We start from the raw sequence: 26,777 nt of genomic DNA, 5'->3' as shown, positions 1-26,777 counted from the left end.
TGCCTACTGTAACGTATGTAGCAGAGAAGGAGCCACGCGCACTCCTACATACAGTACAGTAGGCAGCGCAGCATCTGGCGGCATAGTACATAGGTGATCGCGGGTGGTTGTAGCCAGTTCTCCGCCCACAGGGCATATGCGCTGTGTGCCGAGCCGTCTGCACTACCATAGTTACGGCCCTGATAAGAAATACAGCTATCGTGTACAAATAAGGCAAAAGAACATGATATAATATTGTGATGTGCATGTGACACAGACATACTGGTGTGACAGAGCCAGACATAATGTAGTGGTGCTAGGGGACAGATGCAGTGTGACTGCTATATGTAATATGACTGCACAATAATAAACACAAACTAACCTTCTTCATAGTTTCCTTCTCACGCCTTTCATCCTCCAGTTGAGCCTCCAACCTCTTTATTTTTTGGTTAAGACGGTTAATTTCTTCTCTGTTGGAAGAAAGAAGGCGACAAACGTCTATAACTTGCGTCTTACTGTGACCAGACTGCAGATTATTGCACAGTGAAGACAATGATCCTGATCCGGTGGCATCTGCGGCAGCTTTTCTGTGTGGCCGTGGCAGCCTGCTTACTAGTCTATGCCAAAATGAGTATCGGCTCTTGTATGCTACAAATCTGTGCTCCTGTATGTGGAAGCCCTATCCCACCCACTATTCTTATGTTCACAGCGTCATAATTTATACTGGGACTCGTGCTTAGTCCTAAAGATCTGCCTGTTCCAGCTGGTACCCAATTCACAGAAAATGTGGATTTCCGACAGACAAATCTGTCCGTATGCACTAGCAAACTCCATCCATGTGCGGATACCTGATCCGGTGCATGCGCAGAAGCAGTTTTCCTTCTTTGATGCATGCGCACCAAGCTGAAAACTGCAAGATTAGTGCGTAATGCGACTTGCTGCGACGGAGAATGAGCCCCAGTGTCTAGAAGCAGTAGCTGAAACATACAGTATGGCATTTGTCTGGCTCTCTATTTGGCATGCTGTGTTCGTTTCAGCTCTACAATGCTGCATAATCTGGGAATGTATATTGGTTTCGCTGCTTTCACTGATAAAGACAACACTGTAAGCATTTACCTGTCATCTTTCTTGTCCTTTAACCTTTGTAGCTGTCTCTCTAGATCCGTCTTTTCCTGCTGCAGTCTCTTGTTCTCTGATCTGTGGAGAAATACATTTAATACCAATATATATGTTGTGATTTGTAGTATATGTCCGGTAATACTCCACAAGCAGCTCACTCACTCCTTTGTGCCCAGACGCTCCTGCAGAGCTGCACGATCTTCTTTTATTTTCTTGACCAAGTTCTTCAATCGGTCACATTCTTCCTGAAGCTCAGATTTAGGATTTGGTGTCCCGTCTCCCTGATCGGAGTTGGGGATCACCGTGACTCGTGACGACTTGGTCTGTTCTGTAGAGGATACATTTGGGTTCTCCAGATTTTCTAATTTCTACAGGTTTACAGAACAAAGAAACAATATAATTATAAGCTGTACTTCCTGTCACCCAACTACTGGAACACAGATTTATTTAGGACTGGTGTCTGCTACTGGAAAGTTTTAGCTGGGAATAAAATACATTTATTACAATTCAATTTTTCTGGGACACTATTTTGCTGTAATTTCCTAATGCTCCGGAGCATCTCCTAGCGCAACATATTTCCCTCAAGACAGAATCTTAGTCCTAGCAAACAGTCACAGAACACTTAACATACCTGACCACTATGTGCACACATAGTCACACCTACCTGATGGAACATACATAGATTCATACCTTGCTGATGGAACATACATAGATCTACACCTTACTGAAAGGACACACGTAGACCCACACGTGGCTGAAAGAGCTTACATACATAGATCCACACCATGCTGGAAGGGCACACATAGATCCACACCTGGCTGGAAGGGCAATGCCGGGATCCCGACAGCTGGCAAATTGAATGCATCCCCTCAGAAGGTCTTTGTAGGCAAACAGCGGATTTGAGACCCACCAGTGGGCGTCTCAGTACAAATCTTGGTGGCTGCGACACCATCCCTCTTTTCCCGACTCCCCGCCTTTCTCTTCGACTTCCATCTGTCTCTTTCTTTCTTTCATCCATCCCTATTTCCCCTTCCGTCTCTCATTTCTGCCCTCCTATCCTATTTATTCTTCTCTGTGTACCTCCATCCCACTCCCGTTTTATTCTCTGTCCCTCCTCTCCCCATCAGGTAAAGGGGTTTGCAAGCGTGAGGGGATGAGGGGACATGGGGGTGGGGGTGTCGTGCGAGAGGGTTTGTCATGGGTGGGAAGGGTGTGTGCGTGGGTTTTGGGGGCTGCACCTGGTACCGACAGGTGTCTTCCCACACCTAACTATCTCTATCTCCTCCAAACCTGCTCTGTCTCGCAGAACTTCCTTTTCTTCTGCCCCTCACTGTCTCTCTCATCTCTGTTCTTCCCCATCTCTTCCTCATCTCTGTCCCCCTCCTTACTCCCATCTGTCTTAATCTGTATGGTCCCCACCCACAATGTCTCTCATCTCTCCCTCTATCTTGTATGACCTTTCCCTCTGGGGGGGTGGGGGGGTGTAGTAGATGGAAGCGAGAGCCACCTCCAGGTGCTGACGACAGTACACAAGGAACAGTGATGGCCAGGGGAGGAGGGAAGATATACCTGTGTGTCTGGTAGTTAGGCAACCAATGAGAACTGTGAGGGGGTGGAACTCTACTGCGCTAGTGCTAGATTAAGACAGTAGAAGATGACATAATAGATTTGTGTTTATTAGATTTATTCTTCACCAACTATCTACTACAATTCCTTTACAGTTATTTGTATGATTAATTATAACATTTACAGTCCAGTAAACATCCATCAATGCTGGGCCCCCATGGACATCTAGATCAAGATAATCCAAAATCACATGAACCCTCCCAACCCCCATCTCCTCCTGTCCTCCTAAATGTCTAAACCTTAGCCCACAAAGTTTAGTTAAATATCTCCCCATAAACAAAATCCTGCATTTGGGAGCAACAGACATTGGGGGTCATTCCGAGTTGTTCTCTCGCAAGCTGCTTTTAGCAGCATTGCACATGCTAAGCCGCCGCCTACTGGGAGTGAATCTTAGCTTATCAAAATTGCGAACGAAAGATTCGCAATATTGCGAAAAGACTTCTCTGTGCAGTTTCTGAGTAGCTCGAGACTTACTCTGCCAGTGCGATCAGGTCAGTGCTTGTCGTTCCTGGTTTGACGTCACAAACACACCCAGCGTTCGCCCAGACACTCCTCCGTTTCTCCAGCCACTCCCGCGTTTTTCCCAGAAACTGTAGCGTTTTTTCACACACTCCCATAAAACGGCCAGTTTCCGCCCAGAAACACCCACTTCCTGTCAATCACATTACGATCACCAGAACGAAGAAAAAATAAGAATTTACTTACCGATAATTCTATTTCTCGTAGTCCGTAGTGGATGCTGGGGACTCCGTCAGGACCATGGGGATTAGCGGCTCCGCAGGAGACAGGGCACAAAAATAAAAGCTTTAGGACTAGGTGGTGTGCACTGGCTCCTCCCCCTATGACCCTCCTCCAAGCCTCAGTTAGGATACTGTGCCCGGACGAGCGTACACAATAAGGAAAGATTTTGAATCCCGGGTAAGACTCATACCAGCCACACCAATCACACTGTACAACTTGTGATCTGAACCCAGTTAACAGCATGATAACAGAGGAGCCTCTGAAAAGATGGCTCACAACAATAATAACCCGATTTTTGTAACAATAACTATGTACAAGTATTGCAGACAATCCGCACTTGGGATGGGCGCCCAGCATCCACTACGGACTACGAGAAATAGAATTATCGGTAAGTAAATTCTTATTTTCTCTGACGTCCTAAGTGGATGCTGGGGACTCCGTCAGGACCATGGGGATTATACCAAAGCTCCCAAACGGGCGGGAGAGTGCGGATGACTCTGCAGCACCGAATGAGAGAACTCCAGGTCCTCCTCAGCCAGGGTATCAAATTTGTAGAATTTTGCAAACGTGTTTGCCCCTGACCAAGTAGCAGCTCGGCAAAGTTGTAAAGCCGAGACCCCTCGGGCAGCCGCCCAAGATGAGCCCACCTTCCTTGTGGAATGGGCATTTACAGATTTTGGCTGTGGCAGGCCTGCCACAGAATGTGCAAGCTGAATTGTACTACAATCCAACGAGCAATCGTCTGCTTAGAAGCAGGAGCACCCAGCTTGTTGGGTGCATACAGGATAAACAGCGAGTCAGTTTTCCTGACTCCAGCCGTCCTGGAAATATATATTTTCAGGGCCCTGACAACGTCTAGCAACTTGGAGTCCTCCAAGTCCCTAGTAGCCGCAGGCACCACAATAGGTTGTTTCAGGTGAAACGCTGACACCACCTTAGGGAGAAACTGGGGACGAGTCCGCAGTTCTGCCCTGTCCGAAAGGAAAATCAGATATGGGCTTTTGTGAGACAAAGCCGCCAATTCTGACACTCGCCTGGCCGAGGCCAGGGCCAACAGCATGGTCACTTTCCATGTGAGATATTTCAAATCCACAGATTTGAGCGGTTCAAACCAATGTGATTTGAGGAATCCCAGAACTACGTTGAGATCCCACGGTGCCACTGGAGGCACAAAAGGGGGTTGTATATGCAGTACTCCCTTGACGAATGTCTGGACTTCAGGAACTGAAGCCAATTCTTTCTGGAAGAAAATCGACAGGGCCGAAATTTGAACCTTAATGGACCCCAATTTGAGGCCCATAGACACTCCTGTTTGCAGGAAATGCAGGAATCGACCGAGTTGAAATTCCTCCGTGGGGGCCTTCCTGGCCTCACACCACGCAACATATTTTCGCCAAATGCGGTGATAATGTTGTGCGGTCACGTCCTTCCTGGCTTTGACCAGGGTAGGTATGACCTCTTCCAGAATGCCTTTTTCCCTTAGGATCCGGCGTTCAACCGCCATGCCGTCAAACGCAGCCGCGGTAAGTCTTGGAACAGACAGGGTCCTTGCTGAAGCAAGTCCCTTCTTAACGGCAGAGGCCATGAGCATCTCTTGAAGTTCCGGGTACCAAGTCCTCCTTGGCCAGTCCGGAGCCACGAGTATAGTTCTTACTCCTCTCCGTCTTATAATTCTCAGTACCTTGGGTATGAGAGGAAGAGGAGGGAACACATACACTGACTGGTACACCCACGGTGTTACCAGAGCGTCCACAGCTATTGCCTGAGGGTCCCTTGACCTGGCGCAATACCTGTCCAGTTTTTTGTTGAGGCGGGACGCCATCATGTCCACCTTTGGTTTTTCCCAATGGTTCACAATCATGTGGAAGACTTCCGTGTGAAGTCCCCACTCTCCCGGGTGGAGGTCGTGCCTGCTGAGGAAGTCTGCTTCCCAGTTGTCCACTCCCGGAATGAACACTGCTGACAGTGCTATCACATGATTTTCCGCCCAGCGAAGAATCCTTGCAGCTTCTGCCATTGCCCTCCTGCTTCTCGTGCCGCCCTGTCTGTTTACGTGGGCGACTGCCGTGATGTTGTCCGACTGGATCAGCACCGGCTGACCTTGAAGCAGAGGTCTTGCTAGGCATAGAGCATTGTAAATTGCCCTTAGCTCCAGTATATTTATGTGGAGAGAAGTCTCTAGACTTGACCACGTTCCCTGGAAATTTCTTCCCTGTGTGACTGCTCCCCAGCCTCTCAGGCTGGCATCCGTGGTCACCAGGATCCAATCCTGAATGCCGAATCTGCGGCCCTCTAGTAGATGAGCACTCTGCAGCCACCACAGAAGAGACACCCTTGTCCTCGGAGACAGGGTTATCCGCTGATGCATCTGAAGATGCGATCCGGACCATTTGTCCAGCAGATCCCACTGAAAAGTTCTTGCGTGAAATCTGCCGAATGGAATCGCTTCGTAAGAAGCCACCATTTTTCCCAGGACCCTTGTGCAATGATGCACTGACACTTTTCCTGGTTTTAGGAGGTTCCTGACTAGCTCGGATAACTCCCTGGCTTTCTCCTCCGGGAGAAACACCTTTTTCTGGACTGTGTCCAGAATCATCCCTAGGAACAGCAGACGTGTCGTCGGGATCAGCTGCGATTTTGGAATATTTAGAATCCACCCGTGCTGTTGTAGCAGTACCCGAGATAGTGCTACTCCGACCTCCAACTGTTCCCTGGACTTTGCCCGTATCAGGAGATCGTCCAAGTAAGGGATAATTAAGACGCCTTTTCTTCGAAGAAGAATCATCATTTCGGCCATTACCTTGGTAAAGACCCGGGGTGCTGTGGACAATCCAAACGGCAGCGTCTGAAACTGATAATGACAGTTCTGTACTACGAACCTGAGGTACCCTTGGTGAGAAGGGCAAATTGGGACATGAAGGTAAGCATCCTTGATGTCCAGGGACATCATATAGTCCCCTTCTTCCAGGTTCGCTATCACTGCTCTGAGTGACTCCATCTTGAATTTGAACCTTTGTATGTAAGTGTTCAAAGATTTCAGATTTAGAATAGGTCTCACCGAGCCGTCTGGCTTCGGTACCACAATGTGGAATAATACCCCTTTCCCTGTTGTAGGAGGGGTACTTTGATTATCACCTGCTGGGAATACAGCTTGTGAATTGCTTCCAATACTGCCTCCCTGTCGGAGGGAGACGTTGGTAAAGCAGACTTCAGGAACCTGCGAGGGGGAGACGTCTCGAATTCCAATCTGTACCCCTGGGATACTACCTGTAGGATCCAGGGGTCCACTTGCGAGTGAGCCCACTGCGCGCTGAAACTCTTGAGACGACCCCCCACCGCACCTGAGTCCGCTTGTAAGGACCCAGCGTCATGCTGAGGACTTGGCAGAAGCGGTGGAGGGCTTCTGTTCCTGGGAAGAGGCTGTCTGCTGCAGTCTTTTTCCCTTTCCTCTACCCCGGGGCAGATATGACTGGCCTTTTGCCCGCTTGCCCTTATGGGGACGAAAGGACTGAGGCTGAAAAGACGGTGTCTTTTTCTGCTGAGAGGTGAGTTGGGGTAAAAAGGTGGATTTTCCAGCTGTTGCCGTGGCCACCAGGTCCGAAAGACCGACCCCAAATAACTCCTCCCCTTTATACGGCAATACTTCCATATGCCGTTTGGAATCCGCATCACCTGACCACTGTCGTGTCCATAAACATCTTCTGGCAGAAATGGACATCGCACTTACTCTTGATGCCAGGGTGCAAATATCCCTCTGTGCATCACGCATATATAGAAACGCATCTTTTAAAAGCTCTATAGTCAATAAAATACTGTCCCTGTCCAGGGTATCAATATTTTCAGTCAGGGACTCCGACCACGCCACCCCAGCGCTGCACATCCAGGCTGAGGCAATCGCTGGTCGCAGTATAACACCAGTATGTGTGTATATACTTTTTAGGACATTTTCCAGCTTCCTATCAACTGGCTCCTTGAGGGCGGCCGTATCAGGAGACGGTAACGCCACTTGTTTTGATAAGCGTGTGAGTGCCTTATCCACCCTAGGGGGTGTTTCCCAACGCGCCCTAACTTCTGGCGGGAAAGGGTATAATGCCAATAATTTCTTAGATATCAGCAATTTTTTATCGGGGGAGACCCACGCATCATCACACACTTCATTTAATTCTTCTGATTCAGGAAAAACTACGGGTAGTTTTTTCACACCCCACATAATACCCTTTTTTGTGGTACTTGTAGTATCAGAAATATGCAAAGCCTCCTTCATTGCCGTGATCATGTAACGTGTGACCCTACTGGAAAATACGTTTGTTTCTTCACCGTCGACACTGGAGTCAGTGTCCGTGTCTGTGTCGACCGACTGAGGTATTGGGCGCTTTAGAGCCCCTGACGGTGTTTGAGACGCCTGGACAGGCACTAACTGACTTGCCGGCTGTCTCATGTCGTCAACAGTTTTTTGTAAAGTGCTGACACTATCACGTAATTCCTTAAATAAGACCATCCAGTCAGGTGTCGACTCCCTAGGGGGTGACATCACTAATACAGGCAATTGCTCCGCCTCCACACCATTTTCCTCCTCATACATGTCGACACACGCGTACCGACACACAGCACACACACAGGGAATGCTCTGATAGAGGACAGGACCCCACTAGCCCTTTGGGGAGACAGAGGGAGAGTTTGCCAGCACACACCAGAGCGCTATATATGTATAGGGACAACCTTATAAATAAGTGTTTCTCCCTTATAGCTGCTATATATGTTTTTATATGCCAAATTAGTGCCCCCCTCCTCTCTTTTTTACCCTGTTTCTGTAGTGCAGGACTGCAGGGGAGAGTCAGGGAGACGTCCTTCCAGCGGAGCTGTGAGGGAAAATGGCGCTTGTGTGCTGAGGAGATAGGCTCCGCCCCCTTCACGGCGGCCTTTCTCCCGCTTTTTATGAGGTAAAATGGCAGGGGTTAAATACATCCATATAGCCCAGGAGCTATATGTGATGTATTTTTTACCATAAATAGTGTTTTCATTGCGTCTCAGGGCGCCCCCCCCCAGCGCCCTGCACCCTCAGTGACCGGAGTGTGAAGTGTGCTGAGAGCAATGGCGCACAGCTGCAGTGCTGTGCGCTACCTTTCTTGAAGACAAGATGCCTTCTGCCGCCGATTTCTGTCTCTTCACTCTTCTGGCTCTGTAAGGGGGCCGGCGGCGCGGCTCCGGGACCCATCCATGGCTGGGCCTGTGATCGTCCCTCTGGAGCTAATGTCCAGTAGCCTAAGAAGCCCAATCCACTCTGCACGCAGGTGAGTTCGCTTCTTCTCCCCTTAGTCCCTCGATGCAGTGAGCCTGTTGCCAGCAGGACTCACTGAAAATAAAAAAACCTAAGTCTATACTTTTATTCTAAGCAGCTCAGGAGAGCTACCTAGATTGCACCCTTCTCGGCCGGGCACAAAAACCTAACTGAGGCTTGGAGGAGGGTCATAGGGGGAGGAGCCAGTGCACACCACCTAGTCCTAAAGCTTTTATTTTTGTGCCCTGTCTCCTGCGGAGCCGCTGATCCCCATGGTCCTGACGGAGTCCCCAGCATCCACTTAGGACGTCAGAGAAAACCTCGTAATGCCGTGAGTAAAATTCCTAACTGCATAGCAAATTTACTTGGCGCAGTCGCACTGCGGACATTGCGCATGCGCATTAGCGACTAATCGCTCCGTTGCGACAAAAAAATAACGAGCGAACAACTCGGAATGACCCCCATTGTGTTATTATTTAGCTGAGGTCGGTGTGCTGGATTCATAGGAAGACGCAGATTATGCACAACTGACATTTCTCATGAATATGCAAGTGTGAAAATATGCAAGAGCACTCCTGTTGTGCACTTCTGTGCGGATGGAGCAAGCCCTGCAAAACCCACTTTACACTGTGCACTGGGGCTCCGATCTTTCCACCATCGACGCACCATTGGTCACAACATCGACTCCTCAAGAGTCTCCCCATAGCAAAATATGGCCACTGTGGCTGAGGTGCTGCAAATGAGGCCACAGCCGATGCAGACACGCCCAAGCCACCTCCTCTTTTTGCGATCACTTTAGGTCGCTTCTCAGTCTCCAATCTAAAAATAGGATTTTGGTACCTACCGGTAAATCCTTTTCCCATAGTCCATAGAGGATGCTGGGGTCCACATTAGTACCATGGGGTATAGACGGATCCACCAGGAGCCATTGGCACTTTAAGAGTTTGATAGTGTGGGATGGCTCCTCCCTCTATGCCCCTCCTACCAGACTCAGTCTAGAACTGTGCCCGAGGAGACGTTATACTTTGAGAGGACGACTTAACACAGATAGTGGTGAGATTCATACCAGCTCACACATACAAGGCATGTCAAGACAACTATCTTGAACAACTCCGCAACAGCTGAAACATTACTTACCAAGTAACAACGCAGTACTCAACTAAAACGAAGTTGTACGGAACCAAATAACAAATGCAGGAAAACGAAGCGCTGGGCGGGCGCCCAGCATCCTCTACGGACTACGAGAAAAGGATTTACCGGTAGGTACCAAAATCCTATTTTCTCTTACGTCCTAGAGGATGCTGGGGTCCACATTAGTACCATGGGGATGTACCAAAGCTCACAGAACGGGAGGGAGAGCGCGGAGGCTCCTGCAGAACTGACTGACCGAACATCAGATCATCAGAGGCCAAAGTATCAAACTTGTAGAACTTTGCAAACGTGTTTGACCCAGACCAAGTTGCAGCTTGGCAAAGTTGCACAGCCGAGATACCCTGGGCAGCCGTCCAAGAAGACCCCCACCTTACGAGTAGAGTGGGCCTTAACAGATTTTGGACACGGCAGTCCTGCCGTAGAATAAGCGTGCGACCTGCACAAGCGCATGTTTGTGGTGGTATATAGCGGGGTATCCTGAGGTACCAGACACAGGCCATACTGCCATAGAGCTTTGCAATACCTGGGTTGCAGATTCATTACTAGTAACCCTGTCAGAAATCTGAGAAATCCAAGTTTTGATAGAGGAAAACCACTCTGGTTCCCTTGCTGGTATCTTTGCTAAACCAGTGCTACCCTGATTACATGGAATGGGATCATCCTGGGAGGATAAATCCTCTGCAGCATATGACAGTGTCCCTGGACATAGCTAAAGGAGACCACCAAACACTCCACACACACACAGGTGAGGGCAGACAGAGTTTCCCCCGCAAGAATGGCAAGAGAGAGACAGATATTGGAGCCAACCCAAACACAGCGTTTTAGAGCAAGGAGAAACACCCTGTCAGCGCTGACTGTGCGCCTTAATAGGACACACAGTCTAATAACAGCCTCGCCTCCCTTCTACAACCCTCTGGTACCGTGTACAGTAAGCTGGAGTTGCTGTAAAGGGACCTGTATCTTCCTCTCAGCGCTCGCAGGCAGGAAAATGGCGGTGGAACGCTGCTGGGTCCGCTCTGAGGAGAAGCTCCACCCCCTTAATGGCGCTGTCTTCCCGCTCTTCAGATGATTATACTGGCCTGAAGAAAGTTGCTGGCTGAGATCCCTGGACCCCGACAGGCTTGCTGACTAGTGTGGGGGGTAAGCGCTGGCCCAGGGCGCCCCTCTCAGCGCCGCACTATGTGCCTCTGGTACCATCCCAGGAGCGTGGTTAATACTGCACTCCCTCCCCACTGCCGCCATCTTCACACCGGCCCCCCGCTTGCTAGGGGGACGGTGACTAACTCACCACTCTCTTCAGCACTGTAAAGGGTTGGCGGCATGCTGCTGGGGCGAGTGGTTTCCCTGTGGTGGAGACCGATCCGACCCCTCTGGAACTGTCCAGTCAGCGGAGTCAGTGGCTCAGACCCCGCAGGGCGGACACTGCTCCCCCCCTTAGTCCCTCCTGTAAAAAAATAAACTCTAAAATAAAACTTTACCAGAAAAGCTCAGGAGAGCTCCCCTAGCTGTGACCGGCTCATCCGGGCACATTTTCTAAACTGAGTCTGGTAGGAGCGGCATAGAGGGAGGAGCCAGCCCACACGCTCAAACTCTTAAAGTGCCAATGGCTCCTGGTGGACCCGTCTATACCCCATGGTACTAATGTGGACCCCAGCATCCTCTAGGACAAAAGAGAAATACCCATGGATACCCATGGATCTCAAGGCATAGCAATGTCATAATGTGTACGGCATCACACACACCTTGGCTCGCGTGTCTGCAGTAAGGGTTTCCTAGGCTTTTCGCACATGTGCAGAAGCAAATAATCACTCCACTGGGCAATCATCGGCACTGCATATACCTCTGCATCAGGCCCACTGCATCTCTCCATTTGAAGTAGTCCACTACAGACCCAAACACCATATACCTTCCGTCCCTCACAAAGCAGTCAATGTGAAGGTTTATTGATCAAATATAACAATGTGGCTATAACAGACAGGTAAAGAACAATGAATCTGTGCACTGCAAGTACAGCAGAATAAGCACAATAAAACATTTCATTGCTTACATTTCTGTTCCAGGGAAACAATGGACCTTAACATTTAAAAGTATGGACAAGACAGGGGTGCTTAGTGGGTAAAATAAGAATTTACTTACCGATAATTCTATTTCTCGTAGTCCGTAGTGGATGCTGGGGACTCCGTCAGGACCATGGGGAATAGCGGCTCCGCAGGAGACAGGGCACAAAAAGTAAGCTTTTAGGATCACATGGTGTGTACTGGCTCCTCCCCCTATGACCCTCCTCCAAGCCTCAGTTAGGTACTGTGCCCGGACGAGCGTACACAATAAGGAAGGATATTGAACCCCGGGTAAGACTCATACCAGCCACACCAATCACACCGTATAACTTGTGATCTGAACCCAGTTAACAGTATGACAAACGTAGGAGCCTCTGAACAGACGGCTCACAACAAATAACAACCCGATTTTTTTGTAACAATAACTATGTACAAGTATTGCAGACAATCCGCACTTGGGATGGGCGCCCAGCATCCACTACGGACTACGAGAAATAGAATTATCGGTAAGTAAATTCTTATTTTCTCTAACGTCCTAAGTGGATGCTGGGGACTCCGTCAGGACCATGGGGATTATACCAAAGCTCCCAAACGGGCGGGAGAGTGCGGATGACTCTGCAGCACCGAATGAGAGAACTCAAGGTCCTCCTCAGCCAGGGTATCAAATTTGTAGAATTTTGCAAACGTGTTTGCCCCTGACCAAGTAGCAGCTCGGCAGAGTTGTAATGCCGAGACTCCCCGGGCAGCCGCCCAGGATGAGCCCACTTTCCTTGTGGAATGGGCCTTGACAGATTTAGGTTGTGGCAAGCCTGCCACAGAATGTGCAAGTTGAATTGTGCTACAAATCCAACGAGCAATCGTCTGCTTAGAAGCAGGAGCACCCATCTTGTTGGGTGCATACAATATAAGCAGTGAGTCAGACTTTCTGACTCCAGCCGTTCTTGAAATATATATTTTCAATGCCCGGACCACGTCCAACAACTTGGAATCCTCCAACTCGTTAGTAGCCGCAGGCACCACAATAGGCTGGTTCAGGTGAAACGCTGACACCACCTTAGGCAGAAAATGAGGACGCGTCCGCAGTTCTGCCCTGTCCGTATGGAAAATCAGATATGGGCTCTTATATGATAAAGCCGCCAATTCTGATACTCTCCTGGCTGAAGCCAGGGCCAGTAGCATGGTTACTTTCCATGTAAGATACTTCATCTCCACCGATTTGAGCGGCTCAAACCAATGGGATTTTAGAAAATCCAAGACTACATTAAGATCCCACGGTGCCACTGGGGGCACAACCGGGGGCTGTATATGTAGTACTCCTTTTACAAAAGTCTGGACTTCAGGAACTGAAGCCAATTCTTTCTGGAAGAAAATCGACAGGGCCGAATTTTGAACCTTAATGGACCCCAATTTGAGGCCCATAGACAATCCTGTTTGCAGGAAATGTAGGAATCGACCCAGTTGAAATTCCTCCGTGGGGGCCTTCCTGGCCTCACACCACGCAACATATTTCCTCCAAATGCGGTGATAATGTTGTGCAGTCACCTCCTTCCTGGCCTTTACCAGTGTAGGAATGACCTCTTCCGGAATGCCTTTTTCCTTTAGAATTCGGCGTTCAACCGCCATGCCGTCAAACGCAGCCGCGGTAAGTCTTGGAATAGACACGGTCCCTGCTGAAGCAGGTCCCGTCTTAGAGGTAGAGGCCACGGATCCTCCGTGAGCATCTCTTGAAGTTCCGGGTACCAAGTTCTTCTTGGCCAATCCGGAGCCACTAGTATCGTTCTTACTCCCTTTAGCCGTATAATTCTCAGTACTTTTGGTATGAGAGGCAGAGGAGGGAACACATACACTGACTGGAACACCCACGGTGTTACCAGAGCGTCCACAGCTATTGCCTGAGGATCTCTTGACCTGGCGCAATACCTGTCTAGTTTTTTGTTGAGGCGGGACGCCATCATATCCACCATTGGTTTTTCCCAACGGTTCACAATCATGTGGAAGACTTCTGGATGAAGTCCCCACTCTCCCGGGTGTAGATCGTGTCTGCTGAGGAAGTCTGCTTCCCAGTTGTCCACTCCCGGAATGAATACTGCTGACAGTGCTATCACATGATCTTCCGCCCAGCGAAGAATCCTTGCAGCTTCTGCCATTGCTGTCCTGCTTCTTGTGCCGCCCTGTCTGTTTACGTGGGCGACTGCCGTGATGTTGTCCGACTGGATCAACACCGGCTGACCCTGAAGCAGGGGTTTTGCCAGACTTAGAGCATTGTAAATCGCTCTTAGCTCCAGTATATTTATGTGAAGAGACATCTCCAGGCTTGACCATACTCCCTGGAAGTTTCTTCCTTGTGTGACCGCTCCCCAGCCTCTCAGACTGGCATCCGTGGTCACCAGGACCCAGTCCTGTATGCCGAATCTGCGGCCCTCTAACAGATGAGCACTCTGCAACCACCACAGAAGAGACACCCTTGTCCGTGGCGATAAGGTTATCCGCTGATGCATCTGCAGATGCGATCCGGACCATTTGTCCAGCAGATCCCACTGAAAAGTTCGTGCGTGGAATCTGCCGAATGGAATCGCTTCGTAAGAAGCCACCATCTTTCCCAGGACTCTTGTGCATTGATGCACAGACACTGTCCCTGGTTTTAGGAGGTTCCTGACAAGTTCGGATAACTCCCTGGCTTTCTCCTCCGGAAGAAACACCTTTTTCTGAACCGTGTCCAGAATCATTCCCAGGAACAGCAGACGTGTCATCGGGGTCAACTGAGATTTTGGAAAATTCAGAATCCACCCGTGTTGTTGCAGCACTAGTTGGGTTAGTGCTACTCCGTCTTCCAGCTGTTCTCTGGATCTTGCCCTTATCAGGAGATCGTCCAAGTAAGGGATAATTAATACGCCTCTTCTTCGTAGAAGGATCATCATTTCGGCCATTACCTTGGTAAAGACCCGAGGTGCCGTGGACAATCCAAACGGCAGCGTCTGAAACTGATAATGACAGTTTTGCACCACGAACCTGAGGTACCCTTGATGTGAAGGGCAAATTGGGACATGCAGGTAAGCGTCCTTTATGTCCAGGGACACCATGAAGTCCCCTTCTTCCAGATTCGCTATCACTGCTCTGAGTGACTCCATCTTGAACTTGAATTTTTGTATGTACAGGTTCAAAGATTTGAGATTTAGAATAGGTCTTACCGAGCCGTCCGGCTTCGGTACCACAAATAGCGTGGAGTAATACCCCTTTCCCTGTTGTAGGAGGGGTACCTTGACTATCACCTGCTGAGCAAACAGCTTGTGAATGGCTTCCAATACCGTCGCCCTGTCCGAGGGAGACGTTGGCAAAGCAGACTTTAGGAACCGGCGAGGGGGAGACTTCTCGAATTCCAACCTGTAACCCTGAGATACTACCTGTAGAATCCAGGGGTCCACCTGTGAGCAAGCCCACTGTGCGCTGAAATTCTTGAGTCGACCCCCCACCGTTCCTGAGTCCGCTTGTAAGGCCCCAGCGTCATGCTGAGGGCTTTGCAGAACCCTGGGAGGGCTTCTGTTCCTGGGCAGGGGCTGCTTGCTGCCCTCTCTTACCCCTTCCTCTGCCCCGAGGCAGATATGACTGTCCTTTTGTCCGCTTGTTCTTATAGGAACGAAAGGACTGCGGCTGAAAAGACGGTGTCTTTTTCTGTTGGGAGGGGGTCTGAGGTAAAAAAGTGGATTTTCCGGCAGTTGCCGTAGCCACCAGATCCGATAGACCGACGCCAAATAATTCCTCCCCTTTATACGGCAATACTTCCATATGTCGTTTGGAATCCGCGTCACCTGACCACTGTCGCGTCCATAAACTCCTTCTGGCAGATATGGACATCGCATTTACTCTCGATGCCAGAGTGCAAATATCTCTCTGCGCATCTCGCATATAAAGGAAAGCATCCTTTAACTGCTCTATAGTCAATAAAATACTGTCCCTATCCAGGGTATCAATATTTTCAGTCAGGGAATCCAACCAGACGACCCCAGCACTGCACATCCAGGCTGAGGCGATGGCTGGTCGCAGTATAACACCAGTATGAGTGTATATACTTTTCAGGGTAGTTTCCAGCCTCCTATCAGCTGGATCCTTGAGGGCGGCCGTATCAGGAGACGGTAACGCCACTTGTTTCGATAAGCGTGTGAGCGCCTTATCCACCCTAGGGGGTGTTTCCCAGCGCGCCCTAACCTCTGGCGGGAAAGGGTATAATGCTAATAACTTTTTTGAAATTAGCATTTTTCTATCTGGGTTAACCCACGCTTCATCACATACATCATTTAATTCCTCTGATTCAGGAAAAACTACAGGTAGTTTTTTCACCCCACACATAATACCCCTTTTTGTGGTACTTGTAGTATCAGAGATATGCAAAGCCTCCTTCATTGCCGTGATCATATAACGTGTGGCCCTACTTGAAAATACGTTTGTTTCATCACCGTCGACACTAGATTCAGTGTCTGTGTCTGGGTCTGTGTCGACCGACTGAGGTAAAGGGCGCTTTACAGCCCCTGACGGTGTCTGAGACGCCTGGGCAGGTACTAACTGGTTTGCCGGCCGTCTCATGTCGTCAACTGATTTTTGTAATGTGCTGACATTATCACGTAATTCCATAAACAAAGCCATCCATTCCGGTGTCGACTCCCTGGGGGGTGACATCACCATTATCGGCAATTGCTCTGCCTCCACGCCAACATCGTCCTCATACATGTCGACACACACGTACCGACACACAGCAGACACACAGGGAATGCTCTTATCGAAGACAGGACCCCACTAGCCCTTTGGGGAGACAGAGGGAGAGTTTGCCAGCACACACCCAAGCGCTATAATATATATGGGAACAACCCTATATAAGTGTTGTTCCTTATAGCCGCTTAAATATATAAAAATATCGCCAAAATATGCCCCCCCTCTCTGTTTTACCCTGTTTCTGTAGTGCAGTGCAGGGGAGAGTCCTGGGAGCCTTCCTCACAGCGGAGCTGAGCAGGAAAATGGCGCTGTGTGCTGAGGAGAATAAGCCCCGCCCCCTATTCCGGCGGGCTTTTCTCCCGGAGTTTTAGACATTTGGCATGGGTTAAATACATACATATAGCCTTAATGGCTATATGTGATGTATTCTTTTGCCATAAAAGGTATTATATATTGCTGCCCAGGGCGCCCCCAGCAGCGCCCTGCACCCTCCGTGACCGTCTGGTGTGAAGTGTGTGACAACAATGGCGCACAGCTGCAGTGCTGTGCGCTACCTTCATGAAGACTGAAGAGCCTTCTGCCGCCTGTTTCCGGACCTTCAATCTTCAGCATCTGTAAGGGGGGTCGGCGGCGCGGCTCCGGGACGAACCCCAGGGTGAGACCTGTGTTCCGACTCCCTCTGGAGCTAATGGTGTCCAGTAGCCTAAGAATCCAATCCATCCTGCACGCAGGTGAGTTGAAATTCTCTCCCCTAAGTCCCTCGATGCAGTGAGCCTGTTGCCAGCAGGACTCACTGAAAATAAAAAACCTAAAAAACTTTTTCTAAGCAGCTCTTTAGGAGAGCCACCTAGATTGCACCCTGCTCGGACGGGCACAAAAACCTAACTGAGGCTTGGAGGAGGGTCATAGGGGGAGGAGCCAGTACACACCATGTGATCCTAAAAGCTTACTTTTTGTGCCCTGTCTCCTGCGGAGCCGCTATTCCCCATGGTCCTGACGGAGTCCCCAGCATCCACTTAGGACGTTAGAGAAATAGCTGCCTTGATGTAATCTGGTGGAACCCACCCACCCGTATATGGACACTTATAAAAACGAGTTTTATGGTAAAAATTTACCCTTGTTAAAACTCTTTCTGCGAGGTACACTGGGCTCCACAAGTCTGGACAATGGGTGTAGAGTAGGATCTTGATCCGAGGCACCAACAGGCTCAAAGCTTTGACCTTCTTCCCAAGATCCATAGTGCTGCCTCCTGTATCACCCCGCCTCCAAGCACAGGAGCTCAGTTTAGTTAACCAACCCAATGCAGTAGCAGGAAAAGAGACGACAACGGTTAGTAGCCACATACACCACTCTCTCACGACAAGAGAAGTGTCAGCGGCTAATGCCATATCAACCCAAAGAAGCTACGTGCGTCAGGGTGGGCGCCTTGTGGAGCCCAGTGTACCTCGCAGAAAGAGTTTTAACAAGGGTAAGTTCTTACCATAAAACTCGTTTTCTGCTGCGGGGTACACTGGGCTCCACAAGTCTGGACAATGGGGATGTCCTAAAGCAGTTCCTTATGGGAGGGGACGCACTGTAGCGGGCACAAGAACCCGGCGTCCAAAGGAAGCATCCTGGGAAGCGGCAGTATCGAAGGCATAGAACCTTATGAACGTGTTCCCGGAGGACCACATAGCCGCCTTGCACAATTGATCAAGGGTCGCACCACGTTGGGCCGCCAAGAAGGTCCAACAGACCGAGTAGAATGGGCCGTAATGTGAACAGGATCTGACAGACCAGCCTTCACATAAGCATGCGCAATCAACATTCTCATCCACCTGGCCAGGGTCTGCTTGTGAGCAGGCCAGCCACGTTTGTGAAATCCAAACAAAACAAAGAGAGAATCAGACTTTCGAATAGAAGCAGTTCTCTTCACACAGATACAGAGAGCCCGTACCACATCCAAAGACCGCTCTTTGGGAGACAAATCAGGAGAGACAAAAGCTGGAACCACAATCTCCTGATTAAGGTGGAACGAAGAAACCACCTTAGGCAAATATCCGGGACGAGTCCTAAGAACCGCCGGGTACGGTGAAAAATCAGATACGGGGAACTACAAGACAAGGCACCCAAATCCGACACTCTTCTAGCAGAGGCAATAACCAACAGAAACACCACCTTAAGGGAAAGAAACTTAAGGTCAGCTGAACCAAGAGGTTCAAATGGAGACTCTTGTAACGTCTCCAAAACCACCGACAAGTCCCAAGGAGCCACAGGCGGGACATAGGGAGGTTGGATACGCAACACACCCTGAGTAAAAGTATGAACATCAGGTAAAGTCGCAATTTTTCTCTGAAACCACACCAACAAGGCAGAAATATGAACCTTGAGGGAGGCCAGACGCAGGCCTAAATCTAGGCCCTGCTGTAGAAAAGCCAAAAGTTTGGCTGTACTAAACTTGGAAGCGTCATAATGGTTAGATGCGCACCAAACAAAGTAGGAATGCCAGACCCGATGGTAAATCCGAGCAGAGGCCGGTTTCCGGGCCCGCAACATAGTTTTAATGACCTCTTCAGAAAAACCCTTAGCTCTTAAGACGGAAGCTTCAAGAGCCACGCCGTCAAAGACAGCCGGGCTAGGTCCTGGTAGACACAGGGGCCCTGAACGAGGAGGTCTGGTCGTTGTGGAAGTAGAAGTGGACGCTCTGACGATAGGCCTTGCAGGTCTGAGAACCAGTGCCGTCTGGGCCACGCCGGAGCTATGAGAAGCAGATTTCCTTTTTCTTGCTTGAACTTCCGAATTACCCTGGGCAGGAGTGACACCGGAGGGAACACGTACGGCAGCCGAAACCTCCACGGCACTGCCAGCGCATTCACGAATGCTGCTTGAGGATCCCTTGTCCTTGCTCCGAAGACCGGAACCTTGTGATTGTGTCGAGATGCCATCAGATCCACATCTGGAAGACCCCACCTTTCCACGAGGAGTTGAAACACTTCTGGATGGAGGCCCCACTCGCCGGCATGCACGTCCTGACGACTGAGAAAGTCTGCTTCCCAATTCAGGACTCCCGGAATGAATACTGCCGATATTGCCGGTAGATGGCGTTCTGCCCAACGTAGAATCCGTGAGGCTTCCTTCATTGCCAAACGGCTTCGAGTTCCGCCTTGATGATTTATGTAAGCCACTGTGGTGGCGTTGTCCGGCTGTACTTGAACAGGACGGCTCTGAATCAAATGCTGGGCTAGGTTCAACGCATTGAAGACCGCCCGCAATTCCAGAATGTTGATCGAGAGGAGAGATTCCTCCTTGGTCCACCGACCCTGCAAGGAGTGCTGCTCCAGCACCGCGCCCCAACCTCTTAGACTGGCTTCTGTCGTCAACAGGACCCAGTTGGATATCCAGAAGGGACGGCCTCTGCACAATTGTCGGTCCTGGAGCCACCAGAGCAGCGACAGACGGACCTCCGGAGTCAAAGAGATCATTTGAGACCTGATCCGGTGAGGCAGGCCGTCCCACTTGGCTAGAATCAGCTTCTGGAGAGAGCGAGAATGGAATTGAGCATACTCCACCATGTCGAATGCTGATACCATGAGGCCCAGCACCTGCATTGCCGAATGTATCGACACTTGCGGACGAGAAAGGAAGCAACTGTCCTGAAGTTTCAGGACTTACTCCTGAGACAAGAACAACCTCTGGTTGTGAGTGTCCAACACCGCTCCCAGATGCACCATGCTCTGAGCAGGGACCAGGGAGGATTTCTTCCAGTTGATGAGCCACCCGCGGGCTTGTAGAAACCGGACCGTCATATCCAGATGACGCAGGAGAAGATCTGGGGAATTTGCCAGGATTAACAAGTCGTCCAGATACAGCAGTATCCTGACCCCATGACGGCGGAGTACCACCGTCATCCCGCCATAACTTTGGTGAAGACTCGCGGAGCCGTTGTTAAACCAAAAGGTAACGCCCGAAACTGGTAATGGAGGTTGCCAATAGCGAACCTCAGGTATTGTTGATGTGACACTGCTATAGGAATATGCAGGTAAGCATCCTGTATGTCCAGGGAGACCATGTAGTCCCCAGGTTCCAAGGCAAGAACTATAGAGCGAAGGGTTTCCATACGGAACTTGGAAACCTTCACAAACTTGTTCAGTGCCTTGAGGTTGAGAATGGGCCGGGAGGACCCATTCGGTTTCGGGACTAGAAACAGCGGAGAATAGTACCCCCGGCCCCTCTGAGCAAGAGGCACTTGTACTATGACTCCTGTATCCAGGAGGGTCTGTACCACCGAATGCAGAGTGTTTGCCTTTGTCTGGTCCGACGGGACGTCTGTCTGGCAAAATCGATGAGGGGGTCGGTTTTTGAAGGCTATGGCGTAACCTCGAGTGACAACTTCCCGTACCCAGGCATCTGAAGTGGTCTTCAACCATTCCTGGGTATACCCTAGAAGCCGGCCCCACACCCTGGGAACCCCCAGGGGGAGGCCCGTCCCGTCATGCGGCAGGCTTATCGGTCTTGACTACTGGCTGACGGGCAGCCCAGGCTCTTTTGGGCTTCGGCTTACCAGGTTTGGAAGTGCGGGCCTGCTTATGGTACGCCTGACCTTTTGCTTTACCTGAAGGACGAAAGGGGCGAAAGGACGTGCCTTTGGCCTTCGACACAGAAGGAGCTGTATTAGGCAGACAGGCAGTTTTGGCAGTAGCCAAGTCAGCCACTATCTTATTTAAGTCCTCCCCAAACAGAATATCCCCCTTGAAAGGGAGTACCTCCAGGGTTTTTCTAGAGTCCAGATTCACAGACCAGGATCTCAGCCACAATATCCTGCGAGCCAGGACTGACGTAGTAGAGGCCTTGGCTGCTAGGATACCGGCATCAGAAGCCGCCTCTTTAATATAGCGAGAAGCTGTGACAATATATGACAAGCATTGTCTAGCTAGGTCAGAGGAGATTTCAGCTTCTAACTCCAAGGCCCATGCTTCAATAGCCTCTGCCGCCCATGTAGCTGCAATAGTGGGCATTTGTGCAGCACCCGTGAGGGTGTAAATCGCTTTTAGACAACCCTCGACACGTTTATCCGTAGGCTCTTTTAGAGACGTGACGGTAGCGACAGGTAGAGCTGAGGAAACCACCATCCTAGCCACATGTGAGTCTACTGGAGGAGGCGTTTCCCAATTCTTAGACAGCTCTGGCGCGAGGGGATAGTGAGCCAGCATTTTCTTTTGAGGCACAAACTTCGTACCCGGGCTTTGCCAGGGTTCCTGACGTATATCCACTAGGTGGTCAGAGTGAGGTAAAACTTGTTTAATCACCTTCTGACGCTTGAACCTATATGGTTTCTTAGGAGGAACGGATGGCTCGGGATCATCCGTAATCTGCAGAATTAACTTAATAGCCTCCAAAAGATCAGGAACATCCACATGTGAACTACCCTCCCCATCAGCCGTATCTGAGTCAGAACCTGTGGGGTCAGTGTATGTGCTGTCTTCATCAGACGAGATGTCAGTGACAGCAGTGGATTGTGAGGAGATGAGGGCTCGCTTAGAGGACCTCTTGGACTTAGGCGAGCGTTGGTCAGACTTTTTAGTAGTCAGGGACTGGTTCAACTTCTTCAATTGAGCAGATAAATCGTCCGCCAACGGCGGGTTAGCTGCAGGGACCACATACGGTTGTACCGGCATTGGGGGTCCCATAGGGGGTGTTAGTTTATGAACTAGCGTATGCAGAAGCGTGGAAAAAGCGGCCCACGGAGGGTCAGTATGTGCCTCCGTTGCCACAGTCCCACTGGGGGGCAAGGAGCTCAAAGAACCAGAGCCCACAGCTGCTATATTCTCCCCATATGTGCCTGTGGCTTCAGCAACACCAGCAGTGTGTTCAGCCCCAGAACCGTTACCCTCAGAAGCAGACATGATATAACTTGCAGTATGAGGTAACACAGTACAATTATTAGCAGTACTATATCCCTAAACCCAAACCCCTGCGCAGTGTAGTCAGCACTAGCAGAGATAAAGGAGAGATATGGTGACTAAATCACAGAGAAAAATATGTAATACAGTATATCTTTGCGAAAATCCTATATTAAATAACACCTGACGCACCAAGCCCCCTCAGGTTATAGAATATAGGGATAGCAAGTTGAGTGAAAGACACGAGATGGACACCACTCAGCTATCAATGCACACACAAATAGTCACAGTTTGTACAATGCAGAGGTTATTACAGACAATAATACTGCACTGGACTAGCTTACACGGCTATATAGTCAATAGATATAACACTACACAGTAAGAAACTGGATGTATATCACAGGGTAATTGTACTATAAACCCCTGACTAAATGCACTCTTTCTTACTAACACTGACTAAAAAGGCAGGTAGAATACTTAAGTGTCATGTAAAGGCACAGCGCTGACAACCAGGCGGCTTTACATAGGAGGATTTGCCCAAGCAGTCCCAGGAACAGTGAGCTGAGGAGTAATGGCGCCGCAGACACTGACAGGGAGTGAGGAAAAGACAGAGATGCAGCTCCAGGGCGGGTACACTTGCTGGAAATGGCGCCCTGGGGCTGGGGGAGGGGCTTCAGGTCTATGCCTTATCCCCATTGCTGGTAAAACCACCGGGTACTGTGGGCGATATTAAAATCGGTTTTAAGAGAAAACCTGACCTGCGCCCATGCCCTGGAGATCTAGTTGGATCGCCTGTATCCACAGTGTCCACCGCCATTGCGCGCGGACCGCCTCCCACTGACCGCGCCGGATCGCGATAAAGACCGGGTCCCGCGAGTGGGACCCACTTACCACCTCCCGAAGCGCGGCCACGCGATCCTGGAGAGCCCCAGCCGTGTGTGTCTAACATGAAGAAAACCGGAGCCTCCGCTGTAGGTACCCGGCAACCAGGGCTCGGGAGTGTACAGCGCCGCTGGGGAGAGCTGGAGCTGCAGCAGAGAATGTCACAAGACATTTACCACCGCTGCTGCTCTTGAAGTCTTCACTTTTTACCTCATAAAAAGCTTTTCTCAGGGCTGCTTGGAGCAGCCCCTCTGTTAAGTGCCTGCTTACTGCAGCACCAACTGACAAACTGAGCTCCTGTGCTGGGAGGCGGGGTGATACAGGAGGCGGCGATATGCATCTTGGGAAGAAGGTCAAAGCTTTGAGTCTGTTGGTGCCTCGGATCAAGATCCTACTCTACACCCATTGTCCAGACTTGTGGAGCCCAGTGTACCCCGCAGCAGAAAAATTGAATACACGCTCCCACTCCAAACAGAAAATAAAACACAATCAATGAATAGTAGTCCAAAACGTATCCTATAAAAGCTGGAGTTCTTCCAAAAAGTGCTGTCCTTGGTGTGCTTTAGTTTCCAGATAAACTTCTTCTCTGCATAAGTGGTGAGTATACTTGCAGAATTATCACCAGGATATGTATAAAAAAAAAGTAAAAAGGAATACATATGGTGTAGTATTTCTTATACAAAAATCAATTTATTATAAAACAAGAATGGTGGTCTTTTCCAATACAGCAAATAAAATTTCCACTATAAGCATAATTGTAAAAGTGGAACCGTACCGTGCCAAGCTCTTGGCAAGGAGCAATGGAAAGAGCAATCAATGGGAGGTTCCGGAACCCTTCCTTCCTAACTCCACGCTATTCGCCAGCAACAGGCAGTGGTGTGTCCCTCCAAGATTGTGGATGCGGGTAGATGGACCAGGATGCTGCCTCCTTGTCCATCTACCTGTATCCATAATCTTGGAGGGACATGCTTATGGTGGAAATTTTATTTGCACACAGCCAGCGCTGCTCTCACAAGTAATCATTCATCCTAATTGTAATCAAGCTTTATTTAGCAGCTAAAATCACATTAACAGATTGGTGCTTCCCTGATATTATACAATTCAACGTCCAGTGCTTCCTTCTGACCATCCAAAGCAAATACATAAACAGATGTGAACCCCACCCTCAGTGCCCTGGTCATGTGATACCGGACTTTATTCATGGCATATGGGAGAAAGAAAAAAAAATCATATTTCAACTAAATACAAAAATATACCTAGAACCTTATTAGGAATATGATACTAGAACTGTCCTGAAGTATTCTGATGTGAAACACAATGTAATGCACACTTTAGGTCTAAAGCTGGTTTAAATCATTTCTCACCAGCAGGTCACAGAGTATACTTATTGTCACCAGTGCCACTGCCATGTGGTGTCCCACAGGGTTCTATACTATCTCCAATGCTTTCTGCAGTACACATGCTACCACTGAGTGAAATAATCAGACGTCATCGCCTGATCTACCACTGCTGTGCAGATGATACACAACTGTACCTGTCCTTTGCTCCAGGTACTGAAACCCCAATAACAAACCTAAATGGCTGTTTAGCTGAGCTCTAGGAGTGGATGAGTGCCAGCAGACTGCAACTGAATCCTGATAAAACAGAAGTCCTTACGATAGGGCCTCAAAGGACAAGACTGCAGCATAACCAAATAGGACTTTAGCCATACATCAGACCAACTTTCCTCCAACCATCCAACTGACCAACCGTACAACTTGTCTGTCCAACTAAAACGCTGCCCCACACACCTAACTAACTTTTTCATCCAATTAGCCACCCAGCCAACTTTTTCATCAAACCAGCCAACTTCTCTCCAACTCGTGATGTCACAGAAGTAGGCCTACTTTGTCTGCCTACTTTGCATGTTTTGAATACTTTTTTTAGAAATATATTTCAATATGCTTTTTTTATGCTATTGACAGGTTTTAAGTTATCTAGGGAACAGGACTGAACTGTTGAACTACTGCATTACAGCTGAATTAATTTATTTTTGTTGAAGGTACCAAATAGATACTTTTTTATATAAGTTACGACTACCACAAGCAGATACATAAAGTGATACATAGTTGCTGACATCTCTGTCACACTTCACCAGGTACAGCTCTTATACTCTTTATGCATTTTACAGCCCCTTAAACATTACGTCAGGTAGAGCCCCTTACACGCATTGCGCCAGGTAGAGCCCCTTACACACATTAAGCCAGGTAGAGCCCCTTACACGCATTGTGCCAGGTAGGGCCCCTTACACACATTGCGCCAGGTAGAGCCCCTTACACGCATTGCGCCAGGTAGAGCCCCTTACACGCATTGTGCCAGGTAGGGCCCCTTACACGCATTGCGCCAGGTAGAGCCCCTTACACGCATTGCGCCAGGTAGATACCCTTACATGCATTAAATCAGGTAGAGCCCCTTACACACATTGCGCCAGGTAGAGCCCTTTACATGCATTGCGCCAGATAGATCCCCTTACACGCATTATGCCAGGTAGAGCCCCTTAAATGCTTTACACCAAGTAGAGACTGTTCTATATGAGGGGGGGAGGGGGCACACTGATACAGTATATTGCAATATATGTGGATGTACTGTACCTGTATTTGTACAGCACACAGGTCAGCGCTCCCTTCTCTCAATGACAGCCAGGGGCTGAGCACAGAGCAGCCCTAATAATACCAGGGGCGCTGCAGCCAGGAGTAGTAACTCCACAAATGTCCCAAAGAGTGGAGGTGCAGCAGCACGGTGTAATTACAAAGACGATCCTTAACCTTTTGACTTTTTGATGTCTTCAATATTTTTCGTGAGCAGCCACATAGGAGAGAAATACCCCCGACTACATCCCCTGCTGGATGGGTTGTATTGCCTCTCATTGTGCTTTGTATGCTTCCCAGCAGCTAGAATATAGAACTGTACTTTATGTGTTGGACAATCCCTGAAGAAGATAGGTGTGCAGCACCTCATGCGCACAGGAATCAGATACGCAGCATCCACATTTAATGGGGAATCATATGTATGCTTTCCGTGTAACTACAGCAGTGGAAGCACCAGTGTGAGTGTGCAGATGTACGCTGGGTGCCATGCAGCGGAGCCGGGTCAGCAGAGCCCATAGAGCCTGCATTGTGTGCTTGTGGAAATAAGCCGCCACAGTCGCTCGCTGAATGGAGCCCCAGCATGGGGCTGATTAATGGGCACAGCTAGCCGGCTCTGTGCATTCAGGGCAAGGAGTGAACGTCTCCCCGGAGGTGCACTGGCAGCTGCACGGCAAATGGTCACCCCCTCTCAGCACTGAGGACCTAGATGTGGTCCCAAAGTAAGGACCCGTGT

At 49.5% G+C, this 26,777-nt stretch overlaps 1 protein-coding gene across 3 annotated transcripts in view; it reads right to left on the bottom strand.

Moving 5' to 3' along the window:
- IQCE (IQ motif containing E) overlaps positions 1 to 26,777 on the bottom strand; it is a 208,346-nt gene that overhangs the window by 29,752 nt on the left and 151,817 nt on the right. For all 3 annotated transcript variants that reach the window (XM_063934625.1, XM_063934624.1, XM_063934626.1), the window contains 3 exons: positions 1,261 to 1,466; positions 1,096 to 1,176; positions 362 to 449 (listed from right to left, as the gene is read on the bottom strand). In XM_063934625.1, the coding sequence (XP_063790695.1) occupies positions 362 to 449; positions 1,096 to 1,176; positions 1,261 to 1,466 (375 nt within the window). The remainder of the gene's footprint in view (positions 1 to 361; positions 450 to 1,095; positions 1,177 to 1,260; positions 1,467 to 26,777) is intronic.

This window comes from Pseudophryne corroboree, chromosome 7, assembly GCF_028390025.1.
Source record: "Pseudophryne corroboree isolate aPseCor3 chromosome 7, aPseCor3.hap2, whole genome shotgun sequence".
Classification (NCBI taxonomy): Eukaryota; Metazoa; Chordata; class Amphibia; order Anura; family Myobatrachidae; genus Pseudophryne; species Pseudophryne corroboree.
The sequence above is the reverse complement of the archived record's forward strand: the minus strand, read 5'-3'. Positions and strand labels throughout refer to the sequence as shown.